General features: G+C 40.4%; 1 protein-coding gene across 1 annotated transcript; it reads right to left on the bottom strand.

Moving 5' to 3' along the window:
* Window positions 1–1,304: 1,304 nt before the first annotated feature.
* Window positions 1,305–15,071, bottom strand: LOC132987377 (platelet-derived growth factor subunit A-like). The gene is made up of 6 exons (XM_061054405.1): window positions 14,323–15,071; window positions 13,917–14,013; window positions 10,011–10,118; window positions 7,840–8,033; window positions 2,696–2,816; window positions 1,305–2,040 (listed from the first exon to the last, which is right to left on the bottom strand). The coding sequence occupies exons 1-6, from the start codon at window positions 14,383–14,385 to the stop codon at window positions 2,030–2,032; spliced, it is 594 nt and encodes a 197-aa protein (XP_060910388.1). The 5' UTR covers window positions 14,386–15,071; the 3' UTR covers window positions 1,305–2,029.
* Window positions 15,072–15,336: the final 265 nt, after the last annotated feature.

Here is a 15,336-nt window from a genome sequence, read left to right as displayed (position 1 = left end):
CTTTTTGGACATCAGAGAATTAAATGAAGCTGGACTTTTAGAAAGTGCTTATTGATGAATAATGCTTTATACTCATGAGTTGAATGTCCCTGGTATGTAGAAAATCCCCCCAAAAAGTTCATAGTAACATTGTCAGAACACATTAATCAAATACAAATCTCATTGCCCATTTTCTTGCGTATGAGGAAGTTTCACACATGAGATCAAGTTTCACATACACGTGTCAACCACTTAAGAATCCACTTCTTAAGAGTTCTCTGAGTTCTTGCAAAAAGAAAAACACTAATCTTTAAGTAGTTATATATGCGCCAGGACTTCCCTTTTGAAAAGTTGTTAACAGCCAGCATATTAGAATGACTAATGTTACTTTTCCTTTCAGGTAAAGGAAAAGTAACATTAGTCATTCCAATATGCTGGCTGAAGAAAATATTTTCATGATTACTCTCACTTTTAAGGAAGGCTATTTTGATTTATTTCAGTGTTTGCTGGAAGTTGTAGTAAAGACAATGCAGGTTTTCTTTTCTTTCTGGCAACACCTTTCCAGTGCTCGTCTTTGTCAAGTACTGATTGGTTCGTTGTCTCTGACATACTCAATCTGTTGTTTGTTTGTAAATGTAGGCATGGTCTGGGTGGACTGTGGAACTGAATTGCCCTCTGGGATAAATAAAGTGTCGGTCTTCCAACTTTCTTTGGTGTGCATAAAAGAGTCCTCAGCCATGTAGCAGTTCTGTATGACTGTATTTAACCACACCTGTGCATTGAGCTTAAGGCTAACATCAGAATTGTATCAAGCTTACAGTGTTGGTGCTGACATGATGATGATAGAGCTAGTTTTAAGCATCTTTTTTGCCTTTTCTTTTGAGCACAAAAAACAAAGTGCAGCTGAGGCTGTTTGGGATGGTTTTTTTTGCTCATTTTAACTTTTGTCCTGATGATAGAACTCAATAAATGGGTTGAATGAATGATACATTTGTGTCTATTTCGTGAGAAGTGGATAAGAAAGAAAGAGAGAGAGAGAGAGAGAGGGAAAGAGATTTGTGTGAACAGCTGACGGATGTGTGGTGTTTTGACATGAGGTCACCTTCCCCTCCACATCGTCCAGCATGTGCGAGTCATGAGATGAAGTCACCCCTGAGATCAGTTGCCTATCTTGGGTGAACTGTAATTTCCTCAGCTCCCGTTTGGAATAACATTTTCTCTGTAACAAATCACCTGTTAGATGTTGATATTCCACAGTTTTCAGAGCGCGCACGCACACACACACACACACACACACACACACACACACACACACACACACACACACACACACACACACACACACACACACACATACACAGAAGCCTGTACACTTTCTCTTTCAAACTAAGACATATCACCTCTTTCTCTAAGGCTTTTTTCTGATCACCACACTCATCTTTTTGTTTTTTTACATAAATAGTTTATTAGTATCACTAACATGTCAGGAGGATATTTCCTTCCTTTTTTATGCAGATAACATACCAGAAGTAGAAACAAACAGTCATAAAAAATGATGGGTTATAAAAATGAAGAAGATATATGTGCATGTGTGTGTGAGTGTTGGTCTGAGGAAGAGTAAATCTTGGAGTAAAAAAAAACCTAATCCCAGTCATGGTTTCTAGTAAGGATTCCACACAGTTATTAATCTGAGTCGCTGAGCCGTTTATCCAACGACACAAGATGCAGATAATAAGTCCTTTAATATCCCAGAATGCACCTCGTGTCCTCCAGTGTTCTGCATTATCAGCATATGTACTGGTAAGTTCGTTTCTCTCCTTTTTTTTAATAAACTTCTCGAAGCACAAAAGAGGTCCACGGCAGTCAGTGATCCTCCATTTAATCTCCCAAACATCACAGGGTAAAATATACTCCCATCAAACGTTGCACAGTCACTGGGTGGCAGAAGTTGTAATGGAGCTGTTAAGAGGCTGAAGGTGCTCCGTCTTTTTTTCTGATTCTGGTCATCCTCCTCCTTCTGTCCTCCGCTCTCCCATCTGCCGGTCTCTCTTCACCTAATGCCTGTTGAGAGAGAGAAGAGTCGAGTGATGATGTGGAAACACTACCTTCAATATATTTCCTTTTTCACACCCTACACTTACTTTCTTGAACTGTTACATGCTTAAAATACTCATTTCTGCTGACCTGCAGCTTTTCAAATTGTGTCTTTTTTTATAAGCCTCAAATAATAAAGGTATAAATTGATGGTTTTTTTATACTTGATGTAGCCTATATGTAAAAACAAACTTATTTGAAACGCATGTTTTAGCCACCAGACTGACTTGCATCATTGGCCCTCAAATAGTTGTTCCCAAGACACATCAAAATATCATTTAAGAAATAATCACATTTGTTTTCCATGCTGCACAGGCGTCTGTCCGTCTGTCTGAGTCAGGAGTCTGTGTCGAGTATGTGTGCCTGTAGGCGAGTATGTGTGTGTCTGTGTATGTGTGTGTGGGGGGGGGGGGTTGGTGTTACCCTGAGGGATGACTTATTCAAGAGGAAAGGAAATAACACAATAAATAGCTCAGATCTCTTATCAGCTCTATTGGTGTCAACAAACACTTGGAGACAGGAGATTCACATGATAAATGAGTTAACACACACACACACACACACACACACACACACACACACACACACACACACACACACACACACACAGCTGTAAAATCACCATTGTCTGTGTTTGGGTTGATGTGCCGTTTGTTGGTGCACATGCACTCTAGGTGATCCTCCAGCTTCACCTGCACCTCCCTCAGCTTGGGACGCCGTCGCACGTACTCTACCTTCGCCACCTGTAGAGAAAGACAGAGAGTAAAAGTCACATGAAGGATTTTACCAATATATGATTCACTCTGCTTATGCTTCATGGTTTGAATTGTAATGTTGCTAAACATTATCCAGTCAAAGGTTGGCAACATCAGGCTGGTGAAGCTCTGAATTTCCTTTCCTCACAGGAGTTTTCTTTTTTTTAATCAATCAGAATTTCTTTGAATCAGAAACGAAAGAGCAAACCTAGTGGAAGAGATTAAGTGGGTAACTTAAAAATCAAAACAGATGACAACACCTAATTACTTTTTTAATCATCTGTACAGTCCTACATCACCATGCTTTGTGTTGTCTGATACTTGCACTGTCTTCCCGTTTTTAAACAAAAAGAGAAATAACTAGCTGATAATGTTTTTTTAATGTGTTTTTCATTCCACAAACTTGAGGGGATGTACATCCGTTAAACTTCTGGGCCCTTTTCACCTTATTTGGATAGGACACCTGAAGAGAGACAGGAAACACTGGGAGAAGAGAGACTGTAATGACGTGAAGCAAAGGGCCGTGGAGGTCGGATTCAAACCCACAACCGCCATGCGAGGACTAACGCCTCTGTACGCGGGGGGCTGCAGGACATAACAGCTATGCTATCCAGCACCCCCTTTTCTGTTGAATTTTTTGCTGAATTGGAAGACCTTTTTTTGATTATTGTTTTGTATTGTTTTTATAAATCAAGTTGTGTGAGAGAACAGACAGCTAGACAGACTCACAGTGAAAAAAGGAGGCTGGCCTAATCAATCCTTACTAAACAATCAATTACAGATTTCAACTTCCAAAAAGTGGTTGTTGGCATGCAAGGATATTTGAAATAATCTCTCTGCTTAAAAGTGCAACATTACATGAAAATACAGCAGGAGCCCTTGAATTCCTTTTTCAAGTTTCTTATTCAGAAATGGCAGCCATTATTTGAATGTAGCTGTGTAGACGAACAGGTGAGTCTGCTCTTGTTTGGATAAATTGAACATTAACTCTGCCAAGAAAATCAATTTCACAGGCCCTAAGTGAAGCATTATGTGTTTTGTGTAAACACACATTGCACTTGCTTGGATGTCATAGAATGGAAACAGCAACAGGTTTATCTCAGTCCACACACTCATAGATAGAAATCCATGAATGTAAGTATCAACATGGTTTCTGTAAACTGTGACACACACGTCGCTAATGCTAACAACCCAGACTTTGAGTCACGTCTGATTGCACAAGTCCCTCTGCTTCAAGTCTGAACAGACTCAGGGCAGCCAAGCACAAACTTTAACAAACCGCAACCCGGGAGGTTCAACTCAGGTGAGTAGCCAAGCTGCTAAAGCAACAATGGGCTATGAGCTTTCAGGATGACAGGGCCAAAAGAAGACACTCTCAGAGGGCTGCTTATGTCAGCACTGGTTAAATACTGGATAAGTCTACTATTATCATCTTACTGGAGTCTCATGTTGTGGCCTGGTAACTTTTGCCTGATTTTTGTTCAAAAGAATCGAGATACAAGATGTTGAATAATACATTTCAATCATAAAATTCAGATTCTGTTTATTTTATTTATATGTAATCTTTTGGGACATAGCTTCTTGTTGTCTTGCACTGCATGAATCCGACCCCCGACAGTCCATTACGACTTTTTTCAGCCATTCACTTGTCCAGTTTTCCCTCACACTTGAACAATACCAAGAGATACTTGAACTCCTTCATTTGAAGTAATGAGTTTCAAAGGTGAGGTGATAATAGTTTTTTTTTTCCTGAGGAGCAGAACAGTTCCTGGTTTGTGCTGACCCTCATCCCTCACTCTAACACATGAGGTAGGAAATCAAAGCTCGCTGACCAAGTTGAGGCAGGAAAGAAAAATATGTCAAAAGATGCCAACAGTGCTGGAGAGAAGGATCTCTCAGACGCAGCAGTCGAAGCTCAGCCCGCCAAGAGAGCCAGGCGAGGGGCAAAGGTCGTCAGCGTAACCTCGGATGAAGCTGAGTCCACAAGCAAGGAGGAGAGTGTTCAAGCTGAGACTCAGACCAAAACCCGCAGAGGAAGATCAGCGAAGAAACAAAAGCCTTTGTGCAAAAAGTACTGACATGACCGCAGCAAGGTTAAGATGCTAATGCTAATGGTATCTTTATATCTCTCTTCATGTCTCACACATGGACACAGCACTTAAACCTTAGCGCTGCCATTTCCCCTACGGCTGTGTGTGAATACATCTTGCACTTGAGAGCGTTCACCCTCTGAACGCTGGATCTCAGCACATGTGAGTGACTTTATTTTTGATTTCCTCTGTGAGCAGACGAGGGACGAGTCCTTTCATCTCAGATTGGATGTATCAGCAGGCCAAAGCACAGCGAATCAAAGTCTCTTTTTCTTCTTCAACCTTTCACTTCTCAACCTCTGGCTACACACACAAATATGTCTATTCCTAATGCCCTGTCTTTCACTCTTCTTAATACCCTATTTAATTGTTGTTGCTATTGTCTTTTTTTTCCTCTTTGCATTATTAGTATTTTGTTGCGTTAACACTTCGAAACTCCTGAAAATATTGATGGAAATCATTGGTCCATATGTGAAATTAAAGGTGGGGGTGTTGATAATTTGAACTCAACAGCCAAACTAATACACTGCTCCCCTTAGCATTCCTTCAATAGCTCCGCCTCCTAAATACATTGAGGGGCATTGCAAGGTAAGACTTACACCATGTCCTAACAAACAGTACGACATTTGGTGATTTGTATTGACGAGCAAGGGGAAACTGAAATTCACAAAGTAAAGAAGTAAATATTTAACGCATGTGATGCGGACAGCAAGCGCCGATACAACACGATATCTAACGGTCATGTGCTGTTAGGACACCTTTTGTAAATAACTTAACAGCAATATTATACAATCTGAAGTGTCCAATTGCCAAAGGTAGTACCAATTAAAGATGCTTTGACACGCACAAAACCCCTGAAAGCTTTCTGAAGTTTTCAGGGTGAGCTGTGTGACTGTAAACAGCCACATTTTTCCCTCCGACTTAACCGATTTTTCCTGCCAGACCCCTGGTACATTTTCAGTGTGAAGTCAGGGTGAGCTGATGTGAGATCTCACGAGGAAATATTCTGGAAAATTCACAGCGAGCCAGCAGAAAGGTGTGGTGATGTTTCTATCCTGCAACGGAAGTACAACAATAGACGGCAAGCAAGCTACCGGTGTGAGGTATGAAAATGCTTCTTGTGTGAACAACCAGCTCAGGAAGATTATAGGGGCAGCCTGTTTGAAATTTTCTAGAAATTTTCAGGAGTGCATTGACAAAACAGCTTAAAGGTAGAGTTGGATATTTGTTCCAGCATACACTATTTTTTATATTCTTTACAATGGTCTTCCCCGCGAAAGCATTCAGTAAATCAAGTGCTCTGAAAAAATAAAGAAAAATAGTCACCCCTCGCTGACCCGCACTATCACTGCTGTGATATCTGCATAGAAAGAACCAATCAATGGCCTCCCTGGTTCCCTGTGCATACTCTGCACTTGCCGTGCACCAGCCCGCACTCAAGCGCCACCTGAGGTATTCCCAGTCTACCAGTGATGTTGTGATAAAGCAAGAGAAAAAACTAGACTCAACGTTCATAAAGCTTTTTAGCGGTGGCGGTGACAACTGCCAGAGCAGATGTGATCTGGCGGTGCTTGTGAATGTGTGTGGGGGGCGTGGCGTTCGAAGAAGCCCCGAGAGGTGGGGGCGGGTTTAGATGGCGCCCTGGGGAGATGTTACAACTTAAATCTTGTAAGCTTTCCAGAATTTCCAACCCTGCCCTTAAGAGGAAGCCATTTTTATGGCTGTTAGACAAAGAGGAGGATGACAAGAAATTGTCAATGAATTGTTTCTGAATCACAGAGCTACGGCTGTGTACAAACACAGGATGTTTCTGAACCCACAAACAATACGGAAAACTAGCAGACCGTAATTATATATTCAACACATAAACCTGCCCATATTAGCACAATGAATATCCAAGTCTGTGTATCGTGTACGTCATTTTTGGCTCCTAGTGGCCAGATATATATTAATAGAATGCAGTGAAGTAGTGTAGGTTCATGGGAGTTGTAGTACCTCATGGTTTTTTTAAGTATATTTTTAGGCCATTTTTGCCTTGATTGGAGAGCTGGAGACAGGAAAGTTTGGAAGGAGAGAGTTTTGACTGACACACACACCTTGGGTCAGCTCCCAGTTGGCAGATTGTGACTGTGAACCAATCGGTTTTACTGAGTCTTATTTCCAGCTCTGGCAGAAATCAAAAGGAAGCTATTATGTTCTTAAAGGAACTCACTGCCAGACTTTCAATCCAACACACACACACACACACACACACACACACACACACACACACACACACACACACACACACACACACACACACACCAACTCATACACTATCTGGCACACAATGGTCAAGCAAGCGAGAGTAACAGTCTTTGGCAGGCTTGAAGGGAATATCTCCAGTAAATAGTGGTTGTGTGGTTGTATGTTTATATTCTCTGTGCCTTCAATAGCTTTTTTGTGTGTGTTTAGGTCTGTGGCACTAAAAGACAATTACCTAAGGCGTTTCATTAATGTTTATAGAGATCTTGTTGGTGTTTACAGGGAGTATGCCATTGCCAACATGTTGAAAAAGGGAGAATAAAAGTGATGCCTCTTCTACAGCCTCCTTTTCTTTCTATTTTTTACTTTCATATTAGGGTTTTGATGCCTACATGACAACTATATCTCTGTATTAGTTTATTTCAAAAGCTTATCGGTGGTCAGATTTATTCTTTATCCCAGGCTTTCAAATAAAAATAAAAATAATAATACAATAACATTTCTGGTTAAACTTAAGTTTGTATGATACAAATTTCAAAACGATTGCAAGAACCTGGTCATAATGCATAACTCATCAGCCATATTTCTTTCTAACGGTTCTTAAGAAAAAAAAGTTCATCAAATGTTCATGCCTTAATCCAGAAACGATCCCAGTAGAAATAAGTTTTGTTCCTTACCTTGACTGTGCGGTGATACTTTCGGGCCGCCTGGCATCTCATGTTGCTGGTGTTGCAGCAGCCCGTGCAGCGTTTCACCTCCACACAGGGCGGCCAGATTATGAAGTTGGCTGAGGTGGAATCCACCTGACTCCTGGGGATCTCATAGATCGCTGTCCGTACTTTACACGATGCAGGTAAGGCCTCTTCCACCACTGTGCAGGGAACAAAAAGGTCAACGGTTACAAAAAGTTGGCTGGAAAGAGCACTTTGACCCAAACATTTACTTATAGACTTTTAATGGCGAGTTAGGTTGGATCGAAAGTATATATTGATAGACAAGACCAATGTTTTTTAAAGTGGGGTCCCAACTCCTAGGGGGTCAGCAGGGAGCGCTAGGGGAATAGTGGAAACTTGGAAACTAAATTTAAACTAAAAACATTATTTGTAACAAAACATTTGAATATTTCTTGTTTGATGTTATTTATCGCTGCATAGTGAAATCTAAGCGTTCTTTTTCTATACCAATATTTCAACTAAAAAAAATACCACACATCAAAAGAGATTTTAACGAAATGAATAATGTAGGAGCCTCATTGCTCATCATGTTAAATGTATGGGTGCATGTAATAATTTTTGTTCATTAAATCTGGGAGGGGGAGGGGCTTGTGGACTAATTGGGCTTAGAGTGGAGCCATACAGTATTTTGACCTCTCTCCTTATCTCTCTCTCTTTGTATAGTTTTGGACTAACCTGTAGATGTTTTTGTTAATTTCTGTTTAAGTAAACGTTTAAACTTTGATCGTGCGGTCCTGTGGATTTTTTGGATGAAAATTACATAAGAAAGGAGTTTTGGGAGCGTCAAGCTACGGCTTCATTCAGTGGATACCTACAAATAACAAGAGATAAAACATATATGTTTACTGTTAATATCACTGTTGATTATTGTTATATTGAAATTATTAAAAACTAAAAAGACGTTGAAATAAATGGATAAGAAGATTATCAAATGATATTGAAAAAAAGGCAATTTGCAAGAAGTTGTAGCTTCTTAGAGGAATTAATCCCCCCTCTTCTACTAATAATGAATATTTGAAGTGGGAATGCTGCATGTTGATATGCTGAGAGACTAAATACACGCTATGGCAGATAATAGTAGATAATCAGTGCTAATAATATTACATAATCATTTTTTCCCTCAAAAAAATCCTGGGGGAGAATCCCCAAGACCCCCCTCCTGAGGTCTGGGCTGTGCCCTCAAAGGCCAAATGATGTCCAGATATCTTTGCACATTACAGTAAGCTCAGATCTAATCGTCAGGTCTGAATTCCTGTTTTGCATTTCATCAGCCAATATATGAATTATACTAGCAGATAAAACTGCTAATCTAACATTACTGAGAATTGTTTCTTTAATTTTCTCCAAGGTGATGATGTTACTAGGGGGGTTGGGGCCAGATCTTAAACTCGCCCAGGGCACCAAAATGGCTAGAGCCGGCCCTGTATCCAGTATTTCTGTGCTCACACAGCTGTGACACATAAAGAGAGAAAAAGCAAGAGAGAGAGAGAGAAAGAGATGGAGGGCGACAGTTTTCTCCTGATAAACAACTATAAATGAAGCGAAGGCAGAGTCAGGTAACATGAGTCCCCCACCCGAGGTTAAACTATCTTAATTGAAAACAGCAACCTTTTCTTCTAAAGTTGTGCCCTAATGTCTCATGGGCAGCTGTGGTTGAGTGGTAGAGTAGGTCATCTTTCAATGGAAGGTCAATGTCATTGTGCAAGACACTTAACCCCAAATTAATCATGCTGCTGCGTCAGCGGCATGTGAATGTGTATGAGTGGATAAGTTAATACTGATGGACACTTTACATAGCACCCTCTGGTGACCTCGCTGCATTACAAAAGTGCCTTTTGTAATCAGAAGACTAGAAAAACATTATTCAAGCTCAGGTCCATTAACCATTTACCAACACATATCAAAACAAGTTTTGGCCTCATCAAAAGCCATTTTTCAACAGGTTTAAGTATTAATATTAATTGGAACATTTAGTTGTTAATTTCATTTTATAATTAGAACATTTAGCTAAGTGTTACTCTTTTGGAGACCTTGAATGTGTGTATGCATGTGTGTGTGTGTGTGTGTGTGTGTGTGTGTGTGTGTGTGTGTGTGTGTGTGTGTGTGTGTGTTACCTGTGCTCCTCCTGTTCCTGGTGTGTGTGCGTGCCCTTTTCAAGTCAGGGAAGCTGTGAGAAAAGTCCTTGTGGTAGCTGTGTTTGGTCTCCTGGATCACCTCGTTCTCTGGATCAAGACAAAACAGCACGTGTGCATTGAGACGTCACATGCTTTCATTGTAGAAAAACAAGACACTATTCATAAATATTCCCAGACTCCTGTCAGACACACAGACATACAAACTTCTTTGAAAGTGAGCACAGTTAAGAGCTTCTTTTCATGGGAGCATAGATGTTTTAGTAAAAAAAACCTTATTTTTTAACATTTTGTCATCATGCTTGATTACTTCTTGTTTAAGTTGAAATTCTGGCTTCAAAATATGTAACCAAAATCCCCTAACATCCACAGAGAAGAAAGAAAGACAAGAAAAAATAAAACACTCTTAGAAATCAAACAATATCCATAAAATGCCATCAAAGCTACCACTTCATTTTAAGGATACTTAGTTTAAATGAGGGCAAATGAGGAAATATCTGGTTATCAAGACATCTAGACGAATGACCGACTGACCCATAACAGGATGTTTACGTGCAGCAGTAAGTTGTTTATTACTGACATCTCTTTCTCTCCTGATCAGAGGGCATGGCTTAACCAGGTTATTCTAACTTAGTTTTGATGTTTATATCTGTCAGTAGGTCAACGGGTTCACTGCATAGAAGTGCAGCCAGTGAAAAACACAGCCAGTGAGTGAATATATCAGTCACGTTTTAAATCTGATTCACCAGGAGTTCACTCTGAGGTCACTTGTGGGTTGTCAGCATTGAGAGATCTGGGGAATTAAGAGTCTTGTCCCTCCAGAAACTTGAAACACTTTTTGAAATAACAAATGTGTTGGTTCACAAACCAAACTGAATTTCTGTCTGAATGAGATAAGTATTGATGTAAGTCCCGTGCAGTTTTTGTTTCCCCTTTTGTTTGGATGCTGTCTTTGACTGAGGGAATATGTATGTTTGAAATAATTTTAGTTATCTTGTTTTAAGCACCTTAGTTTTCTAACCACATTAAAAGGCTCTTGAAGAATCATCATGGCCTTCATATACAAGGTAAGATCGTTTTTCCAACCACGGTGGTCAAACACTTACACTTTGTTCGGCCCCTTTTACACTCATGCACAAGGTTCTCTACAGTGTCTGTAGACACTGTTCAGTACAGTTTTGTGTGGTTTGGTACAATAAAACCTGATCTTGCTCGAGTTTCCACAGCCAACCATATCCTTACTTGGTAAACGGGGTGTAAGCTGTATGGCAGTAGCTGCGTCAGCTACATAATAGCGTGACATCAAAGCAGCGCAACACCAATAAATCCAACAAAGAAGAAGAACGCAAGACAGTAAATTGGGCAACAATGGAGGACGTCCAGCATCATCCGTGGAGCAGATGTTAGTCGCAAATATTAAATGACTCTCGATCTCACAAGATATTTAAATATGGCACGCTGTTTTTGTCCTTTATTACCACTGGCAATGGGGAAGTGATGATTCTTTTGACCAATCAACAGACTGCATTGTGTCTAGCTCCACCCTTTAATATCTGATTGGTACGCTTGGCACCCCAACAGAAGGTTAGCAAAAAAATAAGAAGGTACGTATTGGTTATTTCTGTACCTTTCCCAACTTATAACAATGGAAACACTAATAAATGTGCACAGAACCAAACCAAACCAAACCGGATCGATATTGGACAGGACTGGATCACTTGGTGGAAACAGGGCTTAAATGTCACCGGTACAAACAGCTTCTTTTATTTTTACAATGGTTACCAATTTCTATGAAGGCTTTCTGGGACAAAGGATGGAAAACATATGGTAGAAACTTCAAACCTTCTACACTTTCTCACCACCATACAATTGGCCAAAAGGTTGAGTGGATGTGAAGGTCATATTTAAAATAAGTTGTTGGATTTTTTATATTATATTTAATATATTGGAAAGTGGGGGAGGGAAATATATATCTGGCCAGCAAACAAGTGCTTGTATCTCATTGCATCCAAAACATGTAAATGTGTAGTTCCTAGAGATGCTTCCATTCTGTTTTTTGACTGAATTTTTTTTATTTTTTTAAAATGAAACAAATGAATACATTTTGAATTAAGTCTATTTTTGCTTATTCCATTTTATTTTAAGTGATGATTTGAAATTTAACAAGAGAAGAGTTACTGTACCTCCAGGTTTTTAAACTGAGCCTTTGTGTCTTTGTGTGCAGATAATGAAATGCAAGAAAGGTCAATCGAGCAAATTCAACATATCAAACATTTCAACGCTTAGCACTGCCAAACCACTGAATATCAAGAGACAAATTCAGCCCATAAATATGAAGCTGCATTTGTGTCTGTCAATTGTGTACTTCTATGTGTGTCTATGTGTGTTTGTTCAAGAGCAGGGGAAAAAGAGGAGATTCCCGGAAATCAGCATCAATGATAACTCAGCAGGGTTGTTTGATTCTAAATAATAAACCTCACAAATCTCTGGGTTTGTGTGTGTGCAAGCAGTCACACACACAAACACACACGCCTGCCTTTATACACAATGCTACTTCTTGTGCGTCCTAAACACAACAGAGTCCACCTTCTCTCTTTCTCTCTGTGTCTCTTCGCCCTGACATGCAGGAATTTCAGCATGAATTATACATAGCAACACAGCAGCCTTCCAGCGGGCCCGGCTCTCAAACCAATAATGGGCGGCATGACAAGAGCATAATGAAGTGAGCCACTTGACCCCCACCAAGCCAGGGAGCCATCACACTCGACATTTGCATTTCAATGATGCCAGGATTAATGGTGGCACTGCTCAGAGCTGTGGACATTAAAAAATGAATCAACTATTTTTCAAGGCCAACGAGAAGTTCAGAGCGGAGGGAAGTTTGTGTGGCAGGAATTTAGAATCTGACTTGCAATGAAGTCTCTTTAATGCCACAGTTGTTTCCTCCTGTCTCACCTCAATGATTAAGGCTGCCCCCCCCCCCCCCCTTGGAAAAACCAAGGCCAATAGCCTTAAAGGATTAAAACTGCACTACTATAATTTTGTTGAGCTGCAAGGAAATGGCACAAAAATGTAATTTCATGAAGAAGTCCAGGTATTCTGACTTTAAGGCCTTCATATGAGTCAAACTCACCAGAACACTAAATCAGTTTCCATGATGTGCAACTGATATGACCCTGCTCACATTATGTGAAATCGTAATTTATGGACTTGATAGAGCTTCTCAAGAGCCAGAACAAACCACATTTAACTGATTTTACATTAGTGCGTTGTATGTCACATGACCAGTAAACACAGTGAAAACATGTTGAAATTGGCGGATTGCCCTTTAAAACAAGCATTTCTTCGCAAAGCAACAGCTTATTTCTAGTTAACTACTGATAAGCATAATTTTACCTCTGTCTCAGAGTTCATGGAGGATGTGAAGCGCAAGACTTCCTGCTTGTCTCATAGCAACATCCAGTGAGGCATTCCAGTAATGAGACAAGAGGACAGCATCCTCTTACTGTGCATTGAACCAGATACAACTAATGCTTCATTCAGAGGCTTTCAAGGCACAGACAGGGAGGGAACAGCAGCCCAGACAGGCCCACATAAGCTTCTATTCGCTGTTATTTGTCAGCACTAACTTTGTGATCAATCAGTATGATATTCATTTATTTTTGTTAATAAATTGCAAGAATAAAACACAATAGGGCTTACTGTTTCTAAAATGTTAAGTTAACATACACTTAATGCTGAACAGCTTAGAAGTTCTGTTTGTTTTCATTGTCGTGCTCCTAGCACAAATGTAATATAATAAGATAGTTTTTTTTTTCCAGAAATAACCTCATTTTCACTAATCCCGTTTGCGGGCATGTGAGAGTTGTATCATATGAAGTGCTTTACCTACGGAGTCTATCTCTAGCAGCCGCTGGAGGTCGCTGATGCTGCGTATCTCGCTACGGGAGAGTCGCTCCAGCAGCTCCCGGGGGAGTGGAGACTCCTGTAGAAATAAAGTCAGTCTTTATGAGTCGTTTTATAAGACATGAAGAACCGTGTGTGTGTGTGTGTGTGTGTGTGTAAAATGCAGAAAAACAAAAAACAAGTATTTCCGATTTACAAAGTCAGAGATTCGAACTTTGTCGCATTCATTATAAAAAAGGATTGTCTATCTGCGCCCAAGAAAGACGTTTGTGCGTAATTACAGCGCTAAATTTAATGTTTCTGCTGCATGCAAAGAGAATTACTGTTGCAGTAATTCTCTTTGCATGCAGCAGCAACATCAACCACAGCGTACTGCCATGCAGCTTACCTCAGCAGCGGCGCGTAACAGGCAGAGACAGCCGGCGAGGAGGTGGTACACGGCAGCTCTCATCTCCTCTCAGATCCACTGCATTGGCACCAGGGCGAGGCGGAGGTCCACTGCAGGAGCCGGGCTGTCGCTCCCTCTTCTCGGGAGCCCACAAACATCCCTCGGTAAAACTCTGGTCACCACAAAGATTTCGATAAAAAGAACGTGCTGTGTGCGTCAAGTTATACAGGATGATGTTCAAAGTGACGAGCCAAGCTTTTTTTTACTACTCCTGCTGTGAGTGAAAGTCACTTAATGGATTTCCAAAATAACCAGTGGTCAGCGTAAGAGCAGTCGGAATTACAAAGAAAAGTTCATCAAACAATCAAAACGAATGAAGAACATATCGATGTCCTGTAGCTCGTTTAGGCATCAGAAGAACAGGTGTCCAAATAAAAGCAGGAAAACCTTTCTTTGTCATTCACACGCCCCACAATATCCATCATTTTGTTCTCATTATAATCCCGTCAAAGTCCCGTTGGTTCGTCCTGCAGCTGTTGGGTATCTTGCTACTCTTTGGCTGGTTTATCGTTGCTCTTTAAAATGTTAACTTCCAGCAATAATCAGATCTGTCCTGCTGGGTTCATTGATGAAATCGCATCAATGTATGAAAGAAGGCAAAAAAAATAAAAAAATAAAACAACTCTCCGCTTGCAAGCCCATTGGGTGTCACTTTCTGTGATCTCCTGGGTGAATGAAGTCGGGATGCTTTCGGTCACAGGATATAGCTGTGCGCGCACCCGTGCCACTAAACTTGGAGCGCGCACGGCTACATCCACTGTGGCGAATTGTAGGAGGTCTAACCACAGCAAAGAATCATTTATGTGTGAGAATCACTAAAATAAGTCACTTTTATCACATCTTAAATAAAAACTTCACTCAGCTTTTACTGGAGAGAGAAGCCTAAAATTAACTGAGACAAATTTAGCTTTGCTTTCCTCTGTATAGTAAAAATGTAACTGGGATTATGTCATA

This window comes from Labrus mixtus, chromosome 2, assembly GCF_963584025.1.
Source record: "Labrus mixtus chromosome 2, fLabMix1.1, whole genome shotgun sequence".
In the NCBI taxonomy this organism is placed as follows: Eukaryota; Metazoa; Chordata; class Actinopteri; order Labriformes; family Labridae; genus Labrus; species Labrus mixtus.
This window is presented reverse-complemented; position numbering and strand designations above follow the sequence as displayed.

Bases quoted from the DNA above. Each gene is read 5' to 3' on its own strand.
- LOC132987377 (XM_061054405.1), bottom strand. From the start codon at position 14,385: ATGAGAGCTGCCGTGTACCACCTCCTCGCCGGCTGTCTCTGCCTGTTA. The intron at 14,014-14,322 runs GTAAGCTGCATG...TTATTTCTACAG, and splicing joins TGTTACGCGCCGCTGCTGAG to GAGTCTCCACTCCCCCGGGA. The intron at 10,119-13,916 runs GTAAAGCACTTC...GTCTTGATCCAG, and splicing joins GCTAGAGATAGACTCCGTAG to AGAACGAGGTGATCCAGGAG.